At 27.4% G+C, this 26,097-nt stretch overlaps 1 protein-coding gene and 1 long non-coding RNA gene across 10 annotated transcripts; one reads left to right on the top strand and one right to left on the bottom strand.

Annotated features, from left to right (window-relative positions):
* Positions 1 to 5,605: 5,605 nt before the first annotated feature.
* Positions 5,606 to 15,736, bottom strand: LOC123268873 (bypass of stop codon protein 1-like). Of its 3 annotated transcripts, none has more exons than XM_044734299.1 (5): positions 15,622 to 15,736; positions 13,995 to 14,509; positions 13,665 to 13,919; positions 6,309 to 6,397; positions 5,606 to 5,639 (listed from the first exon to the last, which is right to left on the bottom strand). In XM_044734299.1, the coding sequence occupies exons 2-4, from the start codon at positions 14,438 to 14,440 to the stop codon at positions 6,328 to 6,330; spliced, it is 771 nt and encodes a 256-aa protein (XP_044590234.1). In that variant the 5' UTR covers positions 14,441 to 14,509; positions 15,622 to 15,736; the 3' UTR covers positions 5,606 to 5,639; positions 6,309 to 6,327. The 3 variants fall into 3 exon arrangements, with proteins under 3 accessions (XP_044590234.1, XP_044590233.1, XP_044590235.1); XM_044734298.1 differs by lacking the exon at positions 15,622 to 15,736 and adding an exon at positions 14,974 to 15,152; XM_044734300.1 differs by lacking the exons at positions 5,606 to 5,639; positions 6,309 to 6,397; positions 15,622 to 15,736 and adding exons at positions 8,312 to 8,622; positions 14,974 to 15,152.
* On the top strand, positions 8,604 to 18,993 carry LOC123268874. Of its 7 annotated transcripts, none has more exons than XR_006510317.1 (8): positions 8,604 to 8,797; positions 9,023 to 9,533; positions 9,600 to 9,739; positions 11,116 to 11,213; positions 13,699 to 13,840; positions 14,038 to 14,225; positions 18,184 to 18,272; positions 18,960 to 18,993. It is a non-coding gene; the product is annotated as an uncharacterized LOC123268874 (long non-coding RNA). The 7 variants fall into 7 exon arrangements; XR_006510316.1 differs by having other exon boundaries at positions 8,783 to 8,797; positions 8,933 to 9,533; XR_006510319.1 differs by lacking the exons at positions 8,604 to 8,797; positions 18,960 to 18,993 and adding an exon at positions 18,370 to 18,390 and having other exon boundaries at positions 8,945 to 9,533.
* Positions 18,994 to 26,097: the final 7,104 nt, after the last annotated feature.

Below are 26,097 nucleotides of genomic sequence, written 5' to 3' on the forward strand. Positions count from 1 at the left end.
TCATATATTTTATTTCAGCGCCCCATATTCAACTACCCCCAAATAATAATAATTCTTATTTATATTTCTTTTCAGCACCCTAAATTTGTTTTCCCCACTAATAATAATATTTATTTATATTTTTTTATTTCAGCGCCCCCATATTTGTTTACCCCCAAATAATAATAATAATAATAATAATATTTATTCATATATTTTATTTCAGCGCCCCCATATTTAACTACCCCCAAATAATAATAATTCATATTTATATATTTCTTTTCAGCACCCCTAAATTTGTTTTCCCCCACTAATAATAATATTTATTTATATTTTTTTATTTCAGCGCCCCCATATTTGTTTACCCCCAAATAATAATAATAATAATAATAATAATAATAATAATAATATTTATTCATATATTTTATTTCAGCGCTCCCATATTTAACTACCCCCAAATCATAATAATTCTTATTTATATTTCTTTTCAGCACCCCTAAATTTGTTTTCCCCCACTAATAATAATATTTATCTATATTTTTTTATTCCAGCGCCCCCATATTTGTTTACCCCCAAATAATAATAATAATAATAATAATAATATTTATTTAGATTTTTTTTTCAGCACCCCTATTTGTATTTACCCCCCACAATAATAATAGTAATTTTTATTTATATTTCTTATTTCTGCACTCCCCCTGGTTAAAAATACTGATTGAAAAGAATTGAAAAGCGGTCACTCCATGCAAACTGTAAATCTATATATACAAACAAAAGAATTGAAATGATTGAAAAGTATTCGAATTTCATAATTTTCAATTCTTTTCAATCAATATTTTTAAACAGGGCCCATATATGTATTTACACATTATAATAAGAAAAATTATTATACCGGTATAATATTTTATATCGTGTGATTGTATGCAGTAATTATTATTGTGTGTGACGTATGATGTGTGTAATTTTGAGCCACTCTAAAAAGTGGTTTAATTTTGTAAGCTGTGTCGGCCGGGTTTCTCTGGGGTTTCCCAAAAGTTTGGCATTAAAAGCCAAACGAAGGCCGGTACAATTAATATCGTTACTGGTTAACGATATTAATTGTAGGTGAATACTGCACAGTTGCGTCCCCAGTCGCGTAATTTTTTTTTTTTTATTCAATAAAGCGAATACTCGCCCTAACGAATAAAATTCTGCCTTATCATTTATCTCAACCCTGTTCCTTTAGTCTTAATTAGCTCATAAGTAGATTATAGTTAGATTTAAGAAAGATTTCTACATGTTCCTGCGGCAGTTTCAAGGATATAAACATACGGTAATTATATATTATTTATTTAATAACTATTAGTTAAATTTAATTTTAAAAACAATGAAAATTATAGACAAAAATTCGAAAATAAAAAACAAAAAAAGAAGTAAATCGTTCTCGAATTAAAATTAAATCCATCACTAGTAAAATACTTAAATTTAAACAGTTTCGGGCAATTAAAATTTCATACTTACCATGATTTACTGCAAGCCGCACCAGAAAATTTAAGGAGGTCCTTTCGCCGCCAATGTAAAATAAAAAATATTAGATTATGAGTAAATTTAATTTTTTTCTAATAGTTAAGGTCCTTATTTATCTTATAGTAAGGTTTAAATTCTAGTTTGCCGGAGAAATTTTTGAAAAAATACCATTTTTGAATGTTAGTATTTGTTCCGAGTACTATGAGAAAATCAGGCGTTTGCAGTATTTCTCGAATTATACTATCCGGCATAGATTAGATGAAGTAAAAAAAACTAAAAATCAGATTTTCCAAATATTCAGGTTTCTTTTTGCAATAAAATATATCAGTTACTGAGATATTTATTGAGAAATTAATATTTAAAAATCACAAAAATTCTCAAGTTACCTACAATAAAATGGAGTCAAAGATTTGGCAACGTTGCGTAGCGCGCAAGCTTCAGACCATTCAATAAATTCAAACTAAACTTTAACGCGCTTATGTTTTTCATGCATACTTTAGTTAATTTATTGTTAACAAATTTTCATAATTCATAATTGAAAAATAAAACAATAATTAAAAAATACTAGCATTCCTGCCATGAGACATTAGAATGTTATGGTTTTGTGACTAAACATTTTTAATTAATTTATTTATTTACACTGACTGCAAAAGTTAAACACAGTTAAGGTTATATTGTGCAAATAAAAATGTAAACAACCGAAATAAACATTGCTAAATCACGGACAGGTTACTAACATCTGATTTACAACAGTCAAATTAATTTTTGTATTTAACTATTTTTTTTTTAATTTTCAAAATTTCAACGATTAATGCCTCATATACTATTTATTTTTTAATTTTAGGAATTTTTATGGGTTTTGTATTTTAATTTATTGAAAATTTACTACTACAGTTGTTATGACTCAACTGGAGCGAAAGGACTTCCTTAAAGAATCATGCTTAAATTTACTTACAAACTAATTACAACTAAAGGAAAAAGAATCAGATAAATAATAAGACAGGAATTTTTTAAAGGGAGAAATGATTTGCTTTATTAAAAACAACATTTATCTACAATTAATATTATTAATCGGCAACGACATTGATTGAACTGGCCTTCGTTAAGCTTCTTGTAATCATTCTTTTTTTTTTTATTTTTATTTTAATCAAGTAATGTAACTAAATTTTAATATGACGCGATATTATTGGATAATTGATGTTAATTCTAATATATTATCTAACAACTGTTTTTTTAATTAATCGAATGGTTAATTGAAATTTTGGAATTTTATAAAGGCAATGTTTCAATAACCAAAACAGTTTTAAAGAAACTATTACTAAAAGACTAGACTTTTTTACTTCATACTTTTTAATAATTAATAAATATATATATTATAATTACCTTTTTAACCCATGAGCTGCGCCAGGAGAGTTGATGTGAGTCTTAAATCTAATTATAAACTACTTAAAATCGAATTAAAACTAAGGGGAAGGAATAAGCCAAATAACAAGACGTGATTCTTTTGTTTAGGTGAAATAATTCACTTTATTGAATAAAAAAAAAAAAATTACGCGACTGGGGAACGGAACTGTGCGCATTCACCTACAATTAATATCGTTAACCAGTAACGATATTAATTGTACCGGCTCGTTTGGCTTCTTAAAGCCAAACTTTTAGAAAACCCAGGGAAACCCGGCCAACACAGCTTACATAATTGGACCACCTTATTGCGGAGGTCCATTTATCATACATCATACATCACACATCACACATTTATCATACAGCACACAATTATAATTATCTCACTCATACAATCCTACAATCATACAATCATACAATCATACAATCATACAATCGCACAACATAAAATAAGATACAAACAAAATTAGAAAATGATTATTCTATTATTAATATTATAGGTGGAAATTAATTATTTAACGAGGGAGCTGAAACAAAAATTAAATTTAATTAAACTGATAATATTAGGGGTGGGTAATTCTGGGGAGCTGAAAAAATTAAATAAATAGGAATAATAATATTAGTGGGAATCAGATTTTGGGGCGCCCCAGGAAAAATAATTAAATAAATAATAATGATAATATTAGAGGGGATTAAAATTTGGGGTGCTGAAAGAATGAATAAATAAGAAAAATATTATTAGAAGGGGATTAAAATTTAGGGTGCTGAAAAAATGAAAATAATAAAAAATAATATCAGGGAATAAAAATTCAGCGCGCTGAAAAAATTAAATAAATAATAATAATAATATTAGAGGGGATTAAAATTCGGGGCGCTGTAAATAAATAAATAAATTAAATAATTAAATAATAATAATATTGGAAGGGGTTAAAATGTGGGCGCAGTAAAAAAGAAATAAATAATAATAATAATAATAATAATAATAATAATAATAATAATATTAAAGGAGGTTTTATTTTGGGGTGCTGTAAATAAATAAATAAATAATTAATAATAATGTTAGAAAGGGTTAAAATTTAGGGTGCTGAAAAAAATGAAATTAATAATAAAAATAATATCAGGGAATAAAAATTCAGCGCGCTGAAAAAAATTAAATGAATAATAATAATAATATTAGAGGGGATTAAAATTCGGGGCGCTGTAAAAATTAAATAAATAAATTAAATAATAATAGTATTAGAGGGGTTAAAATTCAGGGTGTAAATAATTAAATAATTAAATAATAATAATATTGGAAGGGGTTAAATATGAGCGCAGTAAAAGAAATAAATAATAATAATAATAATAATATTAAAGGAGGTTTTAATTTGGGGTGCTGTAAATAAATAAATAAATAATTAATAATAATGTTAGAAGGGGTTAAAATTTAGGGTGCTGAAAAAAATGAAATTAATAATAAAAATAATATCAGGGAATAAAAATTCAGCGCTGAAAAAATTAAATGAATAATAATAATAATATTAGAGGGATTAAAATTCGGGGCGCTGTAAAAATTAAATAAATAAATTAAATAATTAAATAATAATAATATTGGAGGGTTAAAATGTGGGCGCAGTAAAAAAGATAATAATAATAATAATAATAATAATAATAATAATAATAATAATATTAAAGGTTTTAATTTGGGGTGCTGTAAATAAATAAATAAATAATTAATAATAATGTTAGAAGGGGTTAAAATTTAGAGTGCTGAAAAAATAAAATTAATAATAAAAATAATATCAGGGAATAAAAATTCAGCGCGCTGAAAAAATTAAATGAATAATAATAATAATATTAGAGGGGATTAAAATTCGGGGCGCTGTAAAAAATTAAATAAATAAATTAAATAATAATAGTATTAGAGGGGGTTAAAATTCGGGGTGCTGTAAATAATTAAATAATTAAATAATAATAATATTGGAAGGGGTTAAAATGTGGGCGCAGTAAAAAAGAAATAAATAATAATAATAATAATATTAAAGGAGGTTATAATTTGGGGTGCTGTAAATAAATAAATAAATAATTAATAATAATGTTAGAAGGGGTTAAAATTTAGGGTGCTGTAAAAAATTAAATTATTAAATAATAATAATAATCATAACATTAGAGGGGGTTAAAATTTGGGATGCTGTAAATAATTAAATAAAAAATAATAATAATAATATTAGAGGGGGTTTAAATTTAAGGTGCTGTAAATAATTAAATAAATAAATATTAATAGAGAATAAAATTTGGGGCACTAAGAAAATTAAATAAATAATAATAAACATATCAGGGGGAGTAAAATTTAGGGGGCGCTGAAAATGATTAAATACATAAATAATAATAATAATAATAATATCAGAGGGGATTAAAATTTGGGGGACGCTGCAAAAAAATTAATTGAATAATAATAATAATCATATGTGAGGGAAATTAAATTTAGGATTCTAAAAAAATTAAATAAATAATAGTAAAAGTAATAAAAAAATTATAAAAATACTAATTTACTCTTTTTGTTGAATCCCAGTCCTCTTGATCCTAGTCCTTGATTGAATTGGTCGGCTCTTCTGGTCCATGGATTTCCTCGTCTTCCGCTTGAATTCTTGAATCCTCGGATCGTTGGTTGCTTGCTGGTCCTCTCGTTCCTTCTCCCGTGAATTGTTGAATCGCTGGTCCTTGTCCTTGAATTATTTTGTCATCCTTGGTCCTCGCATCTTTGGTCCTTCCTTCTGAACATACCACAGAACACACTGTTAAGTAACTTGTTTAATTCACTATAAGGTAAAAGCCCCAAAATATGATCATGTACCTGTATTTGTATTCACAAATATAGGTATACAAATACATGGAGTGATCATATACTGGTACATAATCATCTATCGGGGCTTTTACCTTACACAAGAATAAAAAGTGTTATCAGTGATTAAGGTATTAAGATATTAATCAGTGATTGATTAATATGTGTCTAGATGGATGGACCAAGGATTAAGGTAAAAGCCCCAATAGATGATCACGTACCAGTATATGATCACTCCATGTATCTGTATATCTATATTCACAAATATAGGTATACAAATATATGGAGTGATCATATACATATCATCTATTGAGGCTTTAATCCTGATAACACTTTTATTCTTGTGTAAGGTAAAAGCCCCAATAGATGATCATGTACCAGTATATGATCACTCCATGTATTGTATACCTATATATTTGTGAATATAGATATACAGATACATGGAGTGATCACATACTGGTACGTGATCATCTATTGAGGCTTTACCTAATCTGGTCCATCCATCTATTAGACACACATTAATCAATCACTGATTAATATCTTTAAGTCATCACTTTCAACACTATTCACATTAACACTTTTATTATTGAGTAATCCTTACTTTTTGGTCCTTGATTGGATTACTGAGTCCTGGTCCTTGGCTGAATCCTCTTGTCCTTGATTCCTTGGCACACTTCCTGTATAAACACACTAAAAAAACGTATTAGCAGCCCCCTTTTTATACCCTCTCGATTTTCACTAAATTATTTATTATTTTATATTTAATCTAATGGCGATAAAAATTAATTGACGCGAACTAATTGAAAACCTCGCATTAATTATCGGTATTATTAGATGATATTGATGATGAATGCCAAATTGATTCACAACACGAAAAAAAAAAAATACAAAAATGGCAACGAATCGAATGCAAAAAGTAGTCATAAATACTTTTGCGATTCGATTGTTTGTCTACGCGTGACTTTACGGTATTTATTTATTTATGAATTAATTAAACGATGAATTTAATTGTAAAAACTACTGCAACCGGTCTATTGAAGTGTAAGTAAGAGTGTAAGGAGTGGTTTTGTCGTCAGTAGGCTCTCACGACAAAGAAAGAAGGAAAAGAAAAGAAGTGACGCTAAAAGGCACGGTCAGTTTTGGATAAAAAAAATGACTCTACTTTATTGTTTATTATTTAATTAAAAAAAAAAAGGGGTTGGTAAGGGGTGGGTGAGTGTGTGTGCGTTAGTGTGAAAAGATAGTGTGGAGCCCGAAAAGACCGCGATAAAAAAAACGCGAACCGCGCAAGCAGCTCGATGGTATACTATTTATTATCATTGTTAGCAAAAACTAATCGCGAGCAAAAACAGGGCAGTTGGCAACAAAATGACTCTATTTATTTATTTATTATTTAATTAAACAATGTCGCTCGATGAATTTTAAAACTTGGAAAGCAAAAAGAATTGATCAGAGAAAATTAAAAGGGATTAAACCGTCACCCAAATCGCGCCCGGGCACTCAAGGGGTGAACATGCTTAATCCCAAATGAATTCCCAAAGATCAGGATTAATTTGATTTCCCAGGAAGATCTTATATGCAAGATGATGTTGCGCACCATCATCAAGCAACGATACTTCACGCTTGTGAAAATTCACCGAGACGACTGACTCTACGCTAACTGCCCGTTTAATAATTAATTATTTAAAAGAACGCACAAAACCACCGAACTAATTATAAACCGAATTGTAAATACGACGAGACGACGCGAGAATCTAATGGTAGCAAACGAACGGAGAACGGTAAGAAAACTCTCCCCAAAAGAGTTGAAAGAAACTCCCTTTAAGAAGAGCCGGAAGTGTGTGTGTGTGTGTGTGTGTGTGTGTATGATTAAGGGTTGAAGCTAATTAAAAATTAAATGACTCTACAATTTATAAGAAAAACTGACCGAGAATAAAATTAAAAAAGATAGACAGAAAGATAAGTAAAGGTTTAGGGTAATTGTGTGTGTATGTCTGTGTGTGGATGTGTCTGAATTTAATTAAAATAAAAAAAACACTGAATTTAATTTAATAATTGTCTAAAAAATCAACAAAAACGCGAATCAATTTGGCAGCGTGGTGAAAGTTTAATGAAAATACCGATAACTAACACGAGTATGACTCTACACTTAAAATTTTTTCAAAACTGATTCTACTTTATTGAAAATTATAAAATGACTCTAGTATACGCAAAACACAAAAAGACGCGATAAAAAACTACTCGAGAGGGTAATATGGACGACTGGCAAAGTTTACGACATCACTGCTCGATGTGCACCCTTGGCCGGCCGTCCGGGAACTGAGCTCCTCGGGGTAACTGCCCCTTCTCATATGCCCTTTCCAGATACCCCCACTACAACCCCACCCTAGTGTCCCTTACGTGACTTTTTGGGAGTTGCTGATGTTTGTAGTTTTTATTATTTTTTATAGGTTAACCGCGACTAATTCGCGACCGCGAATATTTTTTAGAGCAAGAGCAAGCCACCGTGCATCCATTCATATAGTTTTTAAGAAAAAAAAAGTAACTTTAAACAAAGAAATTAACAATTTTATGTTGAAAAATTAAAATTAAAACACGTGGTAATTTATTAAAAATAATATTTTATTGAAAATATTAATTGACACTTTTTTTATCAATTAAAACTGTTAAATACTTATTTACAGTACAATCGTTTCATAAAACTTATTTAATTTTTAAGATATAATTAATATTCAGAAAATTTACTATACTAATAAAAACGTATTTCATTCTTAAATTTGGCCCAGTGCTGCCGTGGCAATAGTCAAAAACTCGAAACTCCGGCGGCCATCATTGTTTTCATGACAACAGCAAGCATCGGCCATCATTGTTTTTTTATCGCCCGCTTTCTTGTTCCATTTCTGGCGCCAAAGCAACTGTGATAGTTTCATAAAATTCATTCATTTAAATGTAATCATCATAAAAAATCAAAATGGACTAACTAAAATTTCAAGTTTTCGTTCCGCGTGTTGTGAAGTGACCGTGATCATTCCGTAGAGCCACCTGCATTGTGTTATAAGTGATATAAGTGATGACGGCATAATAATAAATGTAGTCGACATTTTTGATTTTTTTATTTTGCTTAATTTCTTAAATTATAATTCAAAAAATTTTTTTAAAAATTGCACTTATAGTTTTTCAAGTTTTTTACGTGTGAAAATTTTTTTTTCATTGAAATTTTTTCAGTAAAAAATTTAAAATGTCAGCTAACTTTATTTTCATGATGACGGCGCGTGACCTCATGACACATTCTCATTAACATGGCGCGGGCATCAGTTAAAAGCTTAATAAACGTAACTAGAGGTGGCAGACAAGTAGTTAAAAATTATATTTATCAATTCTCAATGTCGGCATCCGCCATTTTTAAAGAGATCAGTAGCCGATTGACTATCGCTCCGCGTACATCTACTGTTTAAAACAAAATTTTAAATTAATTAAATGCCAGTGAATAACTAACACACAGACGGAAAAACCCGCTTGTGTTTGTGAATAAAAACCACCTAAATTTGGAACCGGACAGTTGCTAAATTATCCAGTATAAATATCGACTAAGTAATAATAATAAATAGAATAATTTTAATGTCAATATATAAATTGTCGGATTATACACACACATACCGGAAGATTTAAGTGATCGTGTGAGCTCACAAGTCGATGGCGTAATCGGCTTGCTACGACTGTTTATCTATTGCGTTCTACCTTTGATAAGTCACCAAAATTATAAAAATTATTCACACTCAATAAATTAGTCACACTGACACCTTGACAGTAACCATCTCCGTCTCAGGTATTTTTATCATTTTTTCCCTAAAAATTCTTTTTTTTTTTTTTATTGGAAAACATTTTTTTTAAGTTAAAATGTCGACACCGTACTCATCTGGCGGGCTCTCAAAGCTCAAGAAAAAACACTTTCGTGTTAAGCATCAAAAGGTCAAGCTTTTTCGTGCCAACGAGCCACTCCTAAGTGTTTTTATGTGGGGTGTCAATCATACTGTAAGTACATTTATTATTCAAAATTTTTTCTCCTAAAAAATTCACTTTCCTGGTAAAATTCTTTGAAGTTGTTTTGACGAGTATTTATTCAAGTTATTGATTTTATTTTTGTTCCCAATAACTGAATTATTTAATCACCCTGTAGAATTATTGCAATTTATATCATAATACTCAAGTCAGCTGACATCTGATGAATTTTAGGATTTTTTTCGATAAATTATTCAATGAAAATTTATTTAGCAGACATTTAACAATTTTTCTAATAAATTATAGAAAAAAAATTGGCATGTAGGAATTTTAAACAATTAAAAATGCAATTTTTTAACAATCATTTTTAGAAATAATTTAATTAACATTTTTAGATGTCAAAAAATTTAATAAAAATAAATTTAGCAGATGTTTAATAATTTTTAGAATTTTTTTTTTAAATAAATTATGGCAAAAGAAATTAAAAAAAAAATTGCCATGCAGAAATTTTAAAAATTAAAAAATGTAATTTTTTTAACAATAATTTTTTAGAATTAATTTAATTGTTGATTTAATTTAATTAATTAATTAATTTAATGTCATAATTAATAACAATAATAAAAATTTTCTAAAAAATTCCATTTGTAGATGTCAAAAAAATTTAATAAAAATAAATTTAGCAGATCTTTAATAATTTTTTTTTTTTTAAATAAATTATGGCAAAAAAATTACAAAAAAAAATTGTCATGTAGAAATTTTAAAAAATTCAAAATGCAATTTTTTAACAATAATTTTTTAGAATTAATTTAATTGTTAAATAAAATTAAAAATTGGTCAAGTGACAGCTAACTTTAATATTATAATTAATTATTATATTTATAATAATCTTTTTAATAAAAATCTTTAATAATTTTTAGAATTTTTTTTTTCTTAAATAAATTATGGCTAAAAAAATTGTCGTGTAGAAATTTTAAAAAATAAAAAATGCAATTTTTTTAAAATAATTTTTTTGAACAAATTTGTTAGCTAAAAACAATTAAAAAAATTCCCTAGTGACTAATTATAATGTCATAAAAATTTATTGTTGCTTTTTTTTAAATATTTTTTTTTTAATAGTAATTTATTTATTATAAAATCCAAAAATTGACAGTAGTCAGCAAACTTCAGCTTGATTTAAATCAATAATTAAAAATTCATGCTCTGCAATTTAAAAAATTAATTACATTTTATTGGAGCTACGTCGCGTGATTCGTATCAATTATTGTACTAATATGTAAATGAATTTCACGTACACGTTCACACACTTGGCATCTAATTGCTGATTCTTAATTATTACATCATTTTTAATATAAAATGTTTATAAATAAATAAAGGTGGATTGTTATTGTTATTGTATTTTTTTTCTGCAGATAAATGAGCTAAGTCACGTAAACATACCTGTCATGCTACTACCAGATGATTTTAGGGCTTACAGCAAATTAAAAGTCGATAATCATTTATTTAATAAGTAAGTCCGATAATCTAATATTAAATAAATTTTAAGTGTTTTATCCTGAGGTATTTTTTCAAGCTTGTCTAGTGAAGTAGCTTTATTCTAAATATAAAAGTTTAATAGTAGAACGGTTTGAGTGTCTGTAATAATAGAAACCTTGAAGGTCTTCTATGTATTACTGGCTATCTTTCAATGAATACTTAAATGTATTTAATGGTTGGGTTTAATCGCGACTCTATGCATGTCATTCGACAAATTTTTATTTTACTTACAGCTCAACTGTTTAGAAAATTGGCACCGTGTTTTAATTTTTTACGCGTACTTAATTTTAATAAATAAACACTCAGGAATGTTTTTAATTTGTAAACACTCACAGATTTAGATTGCTTAAAAATATTATCGATTACCAAAAATGTCAATAAATATTTAAAGATATAAATTTATACTTTTTTAATTATAAAGATAACGTTTAAGCGCTAGATACTTTATTGTTAGATTACACAATTATCTTTCTGTTAATTTATGAGTTTGCTCAGGTGATTAATGTCGAATAATATTTTAAGTGTAAGGTAAAGTACCCAGTAGTTGAACAGGTTTCAAAGTAGAACGCATTTGACCCTATTTTTAATATTTAAAGGTTTAATTATTAGTTTAAATTAGTGATTTTCATGAAAATTTAAATAATTTTGAATTAATTGAAGCGCAAATAAAAATGATAATTGAATATTTATTTTTTGACTATGTTTTTAATAAAAAATATGGCAATAGGCACAACTAAAATTTTCAATGTAAATTAAGTTGATCTAAAAATTTTTAGAATTTTTTTTTATTGAAAAAAAATTTTTTTTAATTTTCATTTGTAAAAAACTGGCAGTGCAATTTAAAAAAATATTTTTTGTTCTAATTTAATTATTACAAAAAATTAAAAATGGTTAATTTTAGTATTATAAAATTTTTAATGTTAATTAATTTAATCTAAAAATTTTTAGAATTTTTTTATTGAAAAATCATTTAAAAAAATTTTTAATTTTCATTTATAAAAACTTTAAAAACTGGCAGTGCAATTTAAAAAATATTTTTGTTCTAATTTAATTATTTAAAAATTAAAAAATTAAATTATAAAAAATTAATTATAAAATTTTCAATGAAAATTAAGTTAACCGACATCTAATAATTTTTTTTTTATTAAAAAAAAATAAAAAAAAAAATTCATATGTAAAAAAATTTAAAAAACTACACGTGCAATTTTTTAAAAATATTTTTAGTACTAATTAAATGATTAAAAAAATTTCAAAAGAATTATAACGTATTATTGATTAATATTAAAAATAATAATGTGAAATATTTAATATGTTCATTAAAAAATGAGAAATATTTATATTTAATTTTTTAATTACATTTTTTATTAATGACAAAACAAATTTTTAATTATAACTCAATTCAAAACATTCAATAATTTTTAACTTCACTAATTTTTAGCTATAAAAATGATTTATTTATTTTTAAATTATATTTAAATAAATAAATAAAAAAATTATTTAATTTACATTATTTAAATTCTGGGTACCGCTTTTAAAATTTCGAGGGATAGACGCTAAAAGTTTAATATAAAAATTATAGTTTATGTCTTTGCAAAAAATCTGTTTTATTTAGAAAAGACTATTTAATTAGCTACAATTTTTTTTACTTAAAATAATAATATACCATTTTTTTTTACTGATTGTTCGGTTTACGGTTTAGTACCTTTTTTCATGAAAAACATGTAAATTTTTAAGAAAAAAAATATAATTGTTTTGATTTATAATTGAAAAAATTAACAGAAATCAATTACTGGAATAATAATAAAGTTAGCCGACATTTTTGATTTTTTATTTTGCTTAATTTATTAAATTATAATTAAAAATATTTTTGAAAAATTGCACTTATAGTTTTAAAGTTTTAAAACAATAATTTAATTTAATTTTTTTAAACCCATACTAAGAAAATTATGAAAATTTAAGTATTTTGCATTGAACTGAATTTTTCTTTTCAGTTTTTTTTGAAGAAAAAAAAAAAAAAATTTCTTTTTAGAATTTTGAAATTGAATTTTTATTCGAAAAACTCCTTAAGTCACTGACTTATGGGGTTTCTCAACTAAACGAGATTTATATCGACCGATTGGTTAGGTCTCGAGCACGGATTTAATATTTTTGGTGCTGTTATAAGTAAGGGGTAATTCAAAGAACCGAAAAATCCAATAAACTCGATTTCGAAAAATATGACTTATGGGGTTTCTCGATTCAGATCGTAACTTAGATAGACTTTGCTTTAAGACAACGTTATTATTTTTTATTATTATCATTTCCATTACTGTTAAACTATTATTATTATTACTATGTATTCATTAGTATGTAAGCCCCTTAGGAAGCTAAGGCTTCAGGGTCTAAAAATTTTGATAAAAAAAAAATAAATATTAAAATTACTTACTTGTATTCATCATAAACTTCTTGTTTTGGCAAAGAGACTTCAGGATCTTCTTCCAAATGTGTTTTAATCCACATAATAGTCTGATGAATTTCATAACGATTACCAAGAGGATTTAATGGTTGTCTCAATGGATCAACCGTACCACTAGGATTTGTCAATAATGCTGGCAATTTCAGGTACAACAGTAACTTTTCATCCACCTTAAGCTGTTCAACTTGAAGATAAATTTCGTCAACTCGTAGTTTAGATTCCTCACTAAAATATTTTTAAATAATTAATCAAGATAATTATAATAATAATAAGTATTATTAAATTAAAGTAAAAACAAACCTGATACTATCCTCAATAAGATGACGTATTTTATCATTTTTAGCTGCCAATGACAATCCATGTGAGTTGGTATTTAATTTAGCAGCAATAATCTCCTGAAGATCGGGATGAAAACCATTGGACTGTCGTGAACTATTTGTACTGCGTTCACGGGTTATTGCAGATGAATGATCATCATTAATTAAATTATTTGATGATAATGGGGTTGTCGAAATTTGCGTTGGTGTTGAGGTAGTTGTAGTTGCCGTACTAGTTGTTGTTGTTGTTGTTGTTGTTGTTGTTGTTGTAGATGCTCCAGTATCGTAGCTTCCACTATCAATTTCTCCACAAATAATCTCATTAGACTCTTTTTTAATTTTCCTCGAGTCAAAGGCACCTTCTTCAACCGTCCGATGACTTTTATAATTATATTTTGCATGATTCGTGTTAGCGTTCATCGTATCCATCCAAAGCCACCACTGCCACCACCTGCTGTTTAACCTTTTTAATCTTCTCCAGCTCCAATAATTAAATATCTAAATAAACAAAATTTTTCTTTTACTTTTTTAAAATTATTATTATTAAATATTGATTTTATAGATATTATTATGATGACTTTTATTATTAAATATTACGTCAAAGTTCAGTAAGTGACATTAGCGGCTTTAAGTCATAATACTAAAGTTAGCCGACGTTTTAGTTTTTATTTTCTTTTAATAATTAAATTAGAACAAAAAAGATTTTTAAAAATTGCACTTAAAATTTTTTTATTTTTTATTAAAAATCCTAAAAACTTTTAAATGTCGGCTAACTTAATTTTTATTTTCAAGTCAACTATATTCATCCATTTTATCATTTATAACTTGTTAATAACTTCGATTTTTATTCTTCAATATTAATTATTATTAATAATAAAAAATAAATTTCAGAAGCTCTATTGTTAAAACTTTAATAACCGACTCGAGTTTTTTGTTCATTTTTATTATTCGATTATACTTACTCAATTTAAATATTTAATTATCACCACATTGTTGTAATCGATTGTAATTAACCCGATTTTATGTATACAAAATTTGATATTAATTATTAAAAATTTTAACAGTTTATAGTATATATTCTTAACTAAAAAAAAAATAAAAAATAAAACAAAATAATTAATTAAACCACGACTTTTAGTGCTAACACACGGGGCCGCCTTTTAATCCATTGGTGCGGTGGAGCCTCTTGTTGTCTATACCAGTCCATACCATGCATCATCAACTTATACACCAGCAAAAGCCAAAACTTGTTCTTACTTTTAATCACTTGAACTTAATATTTTGCTTTTAATGTAATTACTGCTTCAATTAATAAATTCATCACAACAAACAATTGTTAAAATTTTAATGAAATAAAAAATTACATTTTAAACTAGTTTTTTTCTTTCTCTTTCTCGATTTTTTTTTTCCGACTTCACTTTTTATTTTACTTTGTTTATAATACTTTTTCATTTTTATAATCCCTTTAGATTAATATTTATAGATTTAATTATTATTAGATTTTAAACAAATTTAATAATTATTTTTCCGTGTGTTTCATTGAATTAATTTTTATTTTTCCTTCTCTCGGTTATTAAATATATGTACATACACTGGACATCATCTCTTACCTCTCACACTCTCACACATCATACTTGCTTACAGCTCACAGTAATCCGTATTAATAAGTGACATATATATGTGTATATATCTGAGAATGTGTGATATTCTTTTCGTGTTTTCTATTTTCTACTGATGCTTTCTGCTATTTGCTGTTTTTAACGGTTGTATATAGTTACGAAGAAAATAATCGCTAGATGGAGCTAAATGTATCTTTGCAATATAAATTAATTAAAAAATTTATTTTTATCCTTTTAGTTAGTTAAGAAAAATAAAAAAATGGTCGTGACTGCTAATTTTAATGTCATTTTTATTAATATTTGATGTTTCTATTTTTTAATTACTAAAAAAATAATAAGCGTGCGCACCCACCATGAGAAATATGACGAGAAATGTGTCACACTGGCGTGCGACGCCATGATTGTGTTATTTATTAAAAAATCTGCAGGTGGCTTCACACTTCAGTCACATCACAATACGCGAAATGAAAACTTGAAATTTAAAAATCATTTTATATTTCACATTTTATTAATTTACATTTAAAAATTAAATAAGTTTTATGAAACGATTGTACTGTAAATAAGTATTTAACAGTTTTAATTGATAAAAAAAGTGTCAATTAATATTTTCAATAAAATATTATTTTTAATAAATTACCACGTGTTTTAATTTTAATTTTTCAACATAAAATTGTTAATTTCTTTGTTTAAAGTTACTTTTTTTTTCTTAAAAACTATATGAATGGATGCACGGTGGCTTGCTCTTGGTCTAAAAAATATTCGCGGTCGCCGATTAGTCGCGCTTAACCTATAAAATAATAAAAACTACAAAAATCAGCAACTCCCAAAAAGTCACGTAAGGGACACTAGGGTGGGGGTTGTAGTGGGGGTATCTGGAAAGGGCATATAAGAAGGGGCAGTTACCCCGAGGAGCTCAGTTCCCGGACGGCCGGCCAAGGGTGCACATCGAGCAATGATGTCGTAAACTTTGCCAGTCGTCCATATTACCCTCTCGAGTAGTTTTTTATCGCGTCTTTGTGTTTTGCGTATACTAGAGTCGTTTTATAATTTTCAATAAAGTAGAATCAGTTTTGAAAAATTTAAAGTGTAGAGTCATACTCGTGTTAGTTATCGGTATTTTCATTAAACTTTCACCACGCTGCCAAATTGATTCGCGTTTTTGTTGATTTTTAGACAATTATTAAATTAAATTCAGTGTTTTTTTTATTTTAATTAAATTCAGACACATCCACACACAGACATACACACACAATTACCCTAAACCTTTACTTATCTTTCTGTCTATCTTTTTAATTTTATTCTCGGTCAGTTTTCTTATAAATTGTAGAGTCATTTAATTTTTAATTAGCTTCAACCCTTAATCATACACACACACACACACACTTCCGGCTCTTCTTAAAGGAGTTTCTTTCAACTCTTTTGGGGAGAGTTTTCTTACCGTTCTCCGTTCGTTTGCTACCATTAGATTCTCGCGTCGTCTCGTCGTATTTACAATTCGGTTTATAATTAGTTCGGTGGTTTTGTGCGTTCTTTTAAATAATTAATTATTAAACGGGCAGTTAGCGTAGAGTCAGTCGTCTCGGTGAATTTTCACAAGCGTGAAGTATCGTTGCTTGATGATGGTGCGCAACATCATCTTGCATATAAGATCTTCCTGGGAAATCAAATTAATCCTGATCTTTGGGAATTCATTTGGGATTAAGCATGTTCACCCCTTGAGTGCCCGGGCGCGATTTGGGTGACGGTTTAATCCCTTTTTAATTTTCTCTGATCAATTCTTTTGCTTTCCAAGTTTTAAAATTCATCGAGCGACATTGTTTAATTAAATAATAAATAAATAAATAGAGTCATTTTGTTGCCAACTGCCCCGTTTTTGCTCGCGATTAGTTTTTTTTTGCTAACAATGATAATAAATAGTATACCATCGAGCTGATTTCGCGGTTCGCGTTTTTTCTATCGCGGTCTTTTCGGGCTCCACACTATCTTTTCACACTAACACACACACACTCACCACCCCCTTACCAACCCCCCCCCTTTTTTTTTTTTAATTAAATAATAAACAATAAAGTAGAGTCATTTTTTTTATCCAAAACTGACCGTGCCTTTTAGCGTCACTTCTTTTCTTTTCCTTCTTTCTTTGTCGTGAGAGCCTACTGACGACAAAACCACTCCTTACACTCTTACTTACACTTCAATAGACCGGTTGCAGTAGTTTCTTTTTTTTTTTACAATTAAATTCATCGTTTAATTAATTCATAAATAAATAAATACCGTAAAGTCACGCGTGTGGGCACAAACAATCGAATCGCAAAAGTATTTATGACTACTTTTTGCATTCGATTCGTTGCCATTTTTGTATTTTTTTTTTTTCGTGTTGTGAATCAATTTGGCATTCATCATCAATATCATCTAATAATACCGATAATTAATGCGAGGTTTTCAATTAGTTCGCGTCAATTAATTTTTATCGCCATTAGATTAAATATAAAATAATAAATAATTTAGTGAAAATCGAGAGGGTATAAAAAGGGGGCTGCTAATACGTTTTTTTAGTGTGTTTCTACAGGAAGTATGCCAAGGAATCAAGGACAAGAGGATTCAGCCAAGGACCAGGACTCAGTAATCCAATCAAGGACCAAAAAGTAAGGATTACTCAATAATAAAAGTGTTAATGTGAATAGTGTTGAAAGTGATGACTTAAAGATATTAATCAGTGATTGATTAATGTGTGTCTAATAGATGGATGGACCAAGGATTAAGGTAAAAGCCCCAATAGATGATCACGTACCAGTATGTGATCACTCCATGTATCTGTATATCTATATTCACAAATATAGGTATACAAATACATGGAGTGATCATATACTGGTACATGATCATCTATTGGGGCTTTTACCTTACACAAGAATAAAAAGTGTTATCAGTGATTAAGGTAAAAGCCCCAATAGATGATCATGTACCAGTATATGATCACTCCATGTATTTGTATACCTATATTTGTGAATATAGATATACAGATACATGGAGTGATCATATACTGGTACGTGATCATCTATTGGGGCTTTTACCTTAATCCTTGGTCCATCCATCTAGACACACATTAATCAATCACTGATTAATATCTTAATACCTTAATCACTGATAACACTTTTTATTCTTGTGTAAGGTAAAAGCCCCGATAGATGATCATGTACCAGTATATGATCACTCCATGTATTTGTATACCTATATTTGTGAATACAAATACAGGTACATGATCATATTTTGGGGCTTTTACCTTATAGTGAATTAAACAAGTTACTTAACAGTGTGTTCTGTGGTATGTTCAGAAGGAAGGACCAAAGATGCGAGGACCAAGGATGACAAAATAATTCAAGGACAAGGACCAGCGATTCAACAATTCACGGGAGAAGGAACGAGAGGACCAGCAAGCAACCAACGATCCGAGGATTCAAGAATTCAAGCGGAAGACGAGGAAATCCATGGACCAGAAGAGCCGACCAATTCAATCAAGGACTAGGATCAAGAGGACTGGGATTCAACAAAAAGAGTAAATTAGTATTTTTATAATTTTTTTATTACTTTTACTATTATTTATTTAATTTTTTTAGAATCCTAAATTTAATTTCCCTCACATATGATTATTATTATTATTCAATTAATTTTTTTGCAGCGTCCCCCAAATTTTAATCCCCTCTGATATTATTATTATTATTATTTATGTATTTAATCATTTTCAGCGCCCCCTAAATTTTACTCCCCCTGATATGTTTATTATTATTTATTTAATTTTCTTAGTGCCCCAAATTTTATTCTCTATTAATATTTATTTATTTAATTATTTACAGCACCTTAAATTTAAACCCCCTCTAATATTATTATTATTATTTTTTATTTAATTATTTACAGCATCCCAAATTTTAACCCCCTCTAATGTTATGATTATTATTATTATTTAATAATTTAATTTTTTACAGCACCCTAAATTTTAACCCCTTCTAACATTATTATTAATTATTTATTTATTTATTTACAGCACCCCAAATTATAACCTCCTTTAATATTATTATTATTATTATTTATTTCTTTTTTACTGCGCCTACATTTTAACCCCTTCCAATATTATTATTATTTAATTATTTAATTATTTACAGCACCCTGAATTTTAACCCCCTCTAATACTATTATTATTTAATTTATTTATTTAATTTTTTACAGCGCCCCGAATTTTAATCCCCTCTAATATTATTATTATTATTCATTTAATTTTTTTCAGCGCGCTGAATTTTTATTCCCTGATATTATTTTTATTATTAATTTCATTTTTTTTCAGCACTCTAAATTTTAACCCTTCTAACATTATTATTAATTATTTATTTATTTATTTACAGCACCCCAAATTAAAAACCTCCTTTAATATTATTATTATTATTATTATTATTATTATTATTATTATTATTTATTTGTTTTTTACTGCGCCCACATTTTAACCCCCTCCAATATTATTATTATTTAATTATTTAATTTATTTATTTAATTTTTTACAGCGCCCCGAATTTTAATCCCCTCTAATATTATTATTATTATTCATTTAATTTTTTTCAGCGCGCTGAATTTTTATTCCCTGATATTATTTTTATTATTAATTTCATTTTTTTCAGCACCCTAAATTTTAACCCCTTCTAACATTATTATTAATTATTTATTTATTTATTTACAGCACCCCAAATTAAAACCTCCTTTAATATTATTATTATTATTATTATTATTATTATTATTATTATTTATTTCTTTTTTACTGCGCCCACATTTTAACCCCTTCCAATATTATTATTATTTAATTATTTAATTATTTACAGCGCCCCGAATTTTAATCCCCTCTAATATTATTATTATTATTTATTTAATTTTTTTCAGCGCGCTGAATTTTTATTCCCTGATATTATTTTTATTATTTTCATTTTTTTCAGCACCCTAAATTTTAATCCCCTTCTAATAATATTTTTCTTATTTATTCATTCTTTCAGCACCCCAAATTTTAATCCCCTCTAATATTATCATTATTATTTATTTAATTATTTTTCCTGGGGCGCCCCAAAATCTGATTCCCACTAATATTATTATTCCTATTTATTTAATTTTTTCAGCTCCCCAGAATTACCCACCCCTAATATTATCAGTTTAATTAAATTTAATTTTTTGTTTCAGCTCCCCGTTAAATAATTAATTTCCACCTATAATATTAATAATAGAATAATCATTTTCTAATTTTGTTTGTATCTTATTTTATGTTGTATGATTGTATGATTGTATGATTGTATGATTGTATGATTGTATGATTGTATGAGTGAGATAATTATAATTGTGTGCTGTATGATAAATGTGTGATGTATGATGTATGATAAATGGACCTCCGCAATAAGGTGGTCCAATTATGTAAGCTGTGTTGGCCGGGTTTCCCTGGGGTTTCCTAAAAGTTTGGCTTTAAGAAGCCAAACGAAGGCCGGTACAATTAATATCGTTACTGGTTAACGATATTAATTGTAGGTGAATGCGCACAGTTCCGTTCCCCAGTCGCGTAATTTTTTTTTTTTTTTTTATTCAATAAAGTGAATTATTTCACCTAAACAAAAGAATCACGTCTTGTTATTTGGCTTATTCCTTCCCCTTAGTTTTAATTCGATTTTAAGTAGTTTATAATTAGATTTAAGACTCACATCAACTCTCCTGGCGCAGCTCATGGGTTAAAAAGGTAATTATAATATATATATTTATTAATTATTAAAAAAGTATGAAGTAAAAAAAAAAGTCTAGTCTTTTAGTAATAGTTTCTTTAAAAACTGTTTGGGTTATTAAAAAATTACCCTTAAAAAATTCCAAAATTCCCAAACAACCATTGGTTTAATTAAAAAAAAAAAAAAAAAAAAACAGTTGTTAGATAATATATTAGAATTAACATCAATTATCCAATAATATCGCGTCATATTAAAATTTAGTTACATTACTTGATTAAAATAAAAAATAAAAAAAAAAAAGAATGATTACGAGAAGCTTAACGAAGGCCAGTTCAATCAATGTCGTTGCCGATTAATAATATTAATTGTAGATAAATGTTGTTTTTTTTTTTTTTTTAATAAAGCAAATCATTTCTCCCTTAAAAAAAAAAATTCTGTCTTATTATTTATCTGATTCTTTTTCCTTTAGTTGTAATTAGTTTGTAAGTAAATTTAAGCATGATTCTTTAAGGAAGTCCTTTCTGCTCCAGTTGAGTCATAACAACTGTAGTAGTAAATTTTCAATAAATTAAAATACAAAACCCATAAAAATTCCTAAAATTAAAAATAAATAGTATATGAGGCATTAATCGTTGAAATTTTGAAAATTAAAAAAAAAATAGTTAAATACAAAAATTAATTTGACTGTTGTAAATCAGCTGTTAGTAACCTGTCCGTGATTTGGCAATGCTTTATTTCGGTTGTTTACATTTTTATTTGCACAATATAACCTTAACTGTGTTTAACTTTTTGCAGTCAGTGTAAATAAATAAATTAATTAAAAATGTTTAGTCACAAAACCATAACATTCTAATGTCTCATGGCAGGAATGCTAGTATTTTTTAATTATTGTTTTATTTTTCAATTATGAATTATGAAAATTTGTTAACAATAAATTAACTAAAGTATGCATGAAAACATAAGCGCGTTGAAGTTTAGTTTGAATTTATTGAATGGTCTGAAGCTTGCGCGCTACGCAACGTTGCCAAATCTTTTGACTCCATTTTATTGTAGGTAACTTGAGAATTTTTGTGATTTTTAAATATTAATTTCTCAATAAATATCCTCAGTAACTGATATATTTTATTGCAAAAAAGAAACCTGAATATTTGGAAAATCTGATTTTAGTTTTTTTACTTCATCTAATCCATGACTGATAGTATAATTCGAGAAATACTGCAAACGTCTGATTTTCTCATAAGACTCTGAACAAATACTAACATTTAAAAATGTTATTTTTTCAAAAATTTGTCCGGTAAAGTATAATTTAAACCTCACTATAAGATAAATAAGGACCTTAACTATTAGAAAAAATTAAATTTACTCATAATCTAATATTTTTATTTTACATTGGCGGCGAAAGGACCTCCTTAAATTTTCTGGTGCGGCTTGCAGTAAATCATGGTAAGTATGAAATTTTAATTGCCCGAAACTGTTTAAATTTAAGTATTTTACTAGTGATGGATTTAATTTTAATTCGAGAACGATTTACTTCTTTTTGTTTTTATTTTCTATTTTTTGTCTATAATTTTCATTGTTTTTTAAAATTAAATTTAATTAATAGTTATTAAATAAATAATATATAATTACCGTATGTTTATATCCTTGAAACTGCCGCAGGAACATGTAGAAATCTTTCTTAAATCTAACTATAATCTACTTATGAGCTAATTAAGACTAAAGGAACAGGGTTGAGATAAATGATAAGGCAGAATTTTATTCGTTAGGGCGAGTATTCGCTTTATTGAATAAAAAAAAAAAAATTACGCGACTGGGGACGCAACTGTGCGCATTCACCTACAATTAATATCGTTAACCAGTAACGATATTAATTGTACCGGCCTTCGTTTGGCTTTTTAATGCCAAACTTTTGGGAAACCCCAGAGAAACCCGGCCGACACAGCTTACAAAATTAAACCACTTTTTAGAGTGGCTCAAAAATTACACACATCATACGTCACACACAATAATAATTACTCGCATACAATCACACGATATAAAATATTATACCGGTATAATAATTTTTCTTATTATAATGTGTAAATACATATATGGGCCCTGTTTAAAAATATTGATTGAAAAGAATTGAAAATTATGAAATTCGAATACTTTTCAATCATTTCAATTCTTTTGTTTGTATATATAGATTTACAGTTTGCATGGAGTGACCGCTTTTCAATTCTTTTCAATCAGTATTTTTAACCAGGGGGAGTGCAGAAATAAGAAATATAAATAAAAATTACTATTATTATTGTGGGGGGTAAATACAAATAGGGGTGCTGAAAAAAAAATCTAAATAAATATTATTATTATTATTATTATTATTATTTGGGGGTAAACAAATATGGGGGCGCTGGAATAAAAAAATATAGATAAATATTATTATTAGTGGGGGAAAACAAATTTAGGGGTGCTGAAAAGAAATATAAATAAGAATTATTATTATTTGGGGGTAGTTAAATATGGGGGCGCTGAAATAAAATATATGAATAAATATTATTATTATTATTATTATTATTATTATTATTATTATTATTTGGGGGTAAACAAATATGGGGGCGCTGAAATAAAAAAATATAAATAAATATTATTATTAGTGGGGGAAAACAAATTTAGGGGCAGAAAAGAAATATAAATAAGAATTATTATTATTTGGGGGTAGTTAAATATGGGGGCGCTGAAATAAAATATATGAATAAATATTATTATTATTATTATTATTATTATTATTATTATTTGGGGGTAAACAAATATGGGAGCGCTGAAATAAAAAAATATAAATAAATATTATTATTAGTGGGGGAAAACAAATTTAGGGGTGCTGAAAAGAAATATAAATAAGAATTATTATTATTTGGGGGTAATTAAATATGGGGGCGCTGGAATAAAATATATGAATAAATATTATTATTATTATTATTGGGAAAATATAGGGGTACTAAAATTAAAATATAAATACAAATTATCTTATTATTAGTAGGGGTATATGAAAATAGGGGTGCTGAAAGAAAAATGTAAATACGAATTATTATTATTATTAGGATTGGGAGTAAATAGATATAGCGGTGCTGAAAAGAAATATAAATAAATACTATTATTGTTATTATTTGGGGGTGAATAAATATGGGGGCGCTGGAATAAAAATATAGTTAAATATGATTATTATGATTATGGGGAGGGGGTAAATAAATGTGGGTGCTTAAGGAAAATATAAATACACAATATTATTATTAACATTGGGAGTGAATAAATATGGGATTGCATAAATAAAACATGAATAAATATTATTACTATTATTAAGGGAAATGAATAAATATAGCAGTGCTGAAATCAAAACATTAATAAATATAATTATCATTATTATTGGGGCTAAATAAATACCGGGGCGCTAAAATAAAAAATTATTATTATTATTACTGTCGGGGGTGAATAAATATCGGGTTGCTGAAAAGAGAAATTATGTACGAATATTATTATTATTATAAGGGGTAAATGAATATGGGGGCGCTATAATAAAAATGTAAATAAAAATAAAATTTAAAAAGATAAATAGTAATAAAAAAACCTGATACTTTTTTTGTTGTCCTTCGTTACACTGGTCCTTGTCCTATGATCCTTGGTCCTCGTCCTGGAATCCTCTGTCCTTGGCTCCGTCTTTTGGTCCCGTGGCTGAATCCTAATGTTTTATATCCTTAGTCCTTGGTCCTCGATCCTTGGTCCTTGATTCTTGGTCGTTGATCCTTGGTCCATCCATCTAGACACACATTAATCAATCACTGATTAATATCTTAATACCTTAATCACTTATAACACTTTTTATTCTTGTGTACGGTAAAAGCCCCAATAGATGATCATGTACCAGTATATGATCACTCCATGTATCTGTATATCTATATTCACAAATATAGGTATACAAATACATGGAGTGATCATATACTGGTACATGATCATCTATTGGGGCTTTTACCTTAATCACTGATAACACTTTTTATTCTTGTAGTAAAGCCTCAATAGATGATCATGTACCAGTATATGATCACTCCATGTATTTGTATACCTATATTTGTGAATATAGATATACAGATACATGGAGTGATCATATACTGGTACGTGATCATCTATTGGGCTTTTACCTTAATCCTTGGTCCATCCATCTATTAGACACACATTAATCAATCACTGATTAATATCTTTAAGTCATCACTTTCAACACTATTCACATTAACACTTTTATTATTGAGTAATCCTTACTTTTTGGTCCTTGATTGGATTACTGAGTCCTGGTCCTTGGCTGAATCCTCTTGTCCTTGATTCCTTGGCACACTTCCTGTATAAACACACTAAAAAAACGTATTAGCAGCCCCCTTTTTATACCCTCTCGATTTTCACTAAATTATTTATTATTTTATATTTAATCTAATGGCGATAAAAATCAATTGACGCGAACTAATTGAAAACCTCGCATTAATTATCGGTATTATTAGATGATATTGATGATGAATGCCAAATTGATTCACAACACGAAAAAAAATACAAAATGGCAACGAATCGAATGCAAAAAGTATTCATAAATACTTTTGCGATTCGATTGTTTGTGCCCACACGCGTGAACTTACGGTATTTATTTATTTATGAATTAATTAAACGATGAATTTAATTGTAAAAAAAAAAAGAAACTACTGCAACCGGTCTA

This window comes from Cotesia glomerata, linkage group LG7 (genome assembly GCF_020080835.1).
Source record: "Cotesia glomerata isolate CgM1 linkage group LG7, MPM_Cglom_v2.3, whole genome shotgun sequence".
NCBI classification, from domain to species: Eukaryota; Metazoa; Arthropoda; class Insecta; order Hymenoptera; family Braconidae; genus Cotesia; species Cotesia glomerata.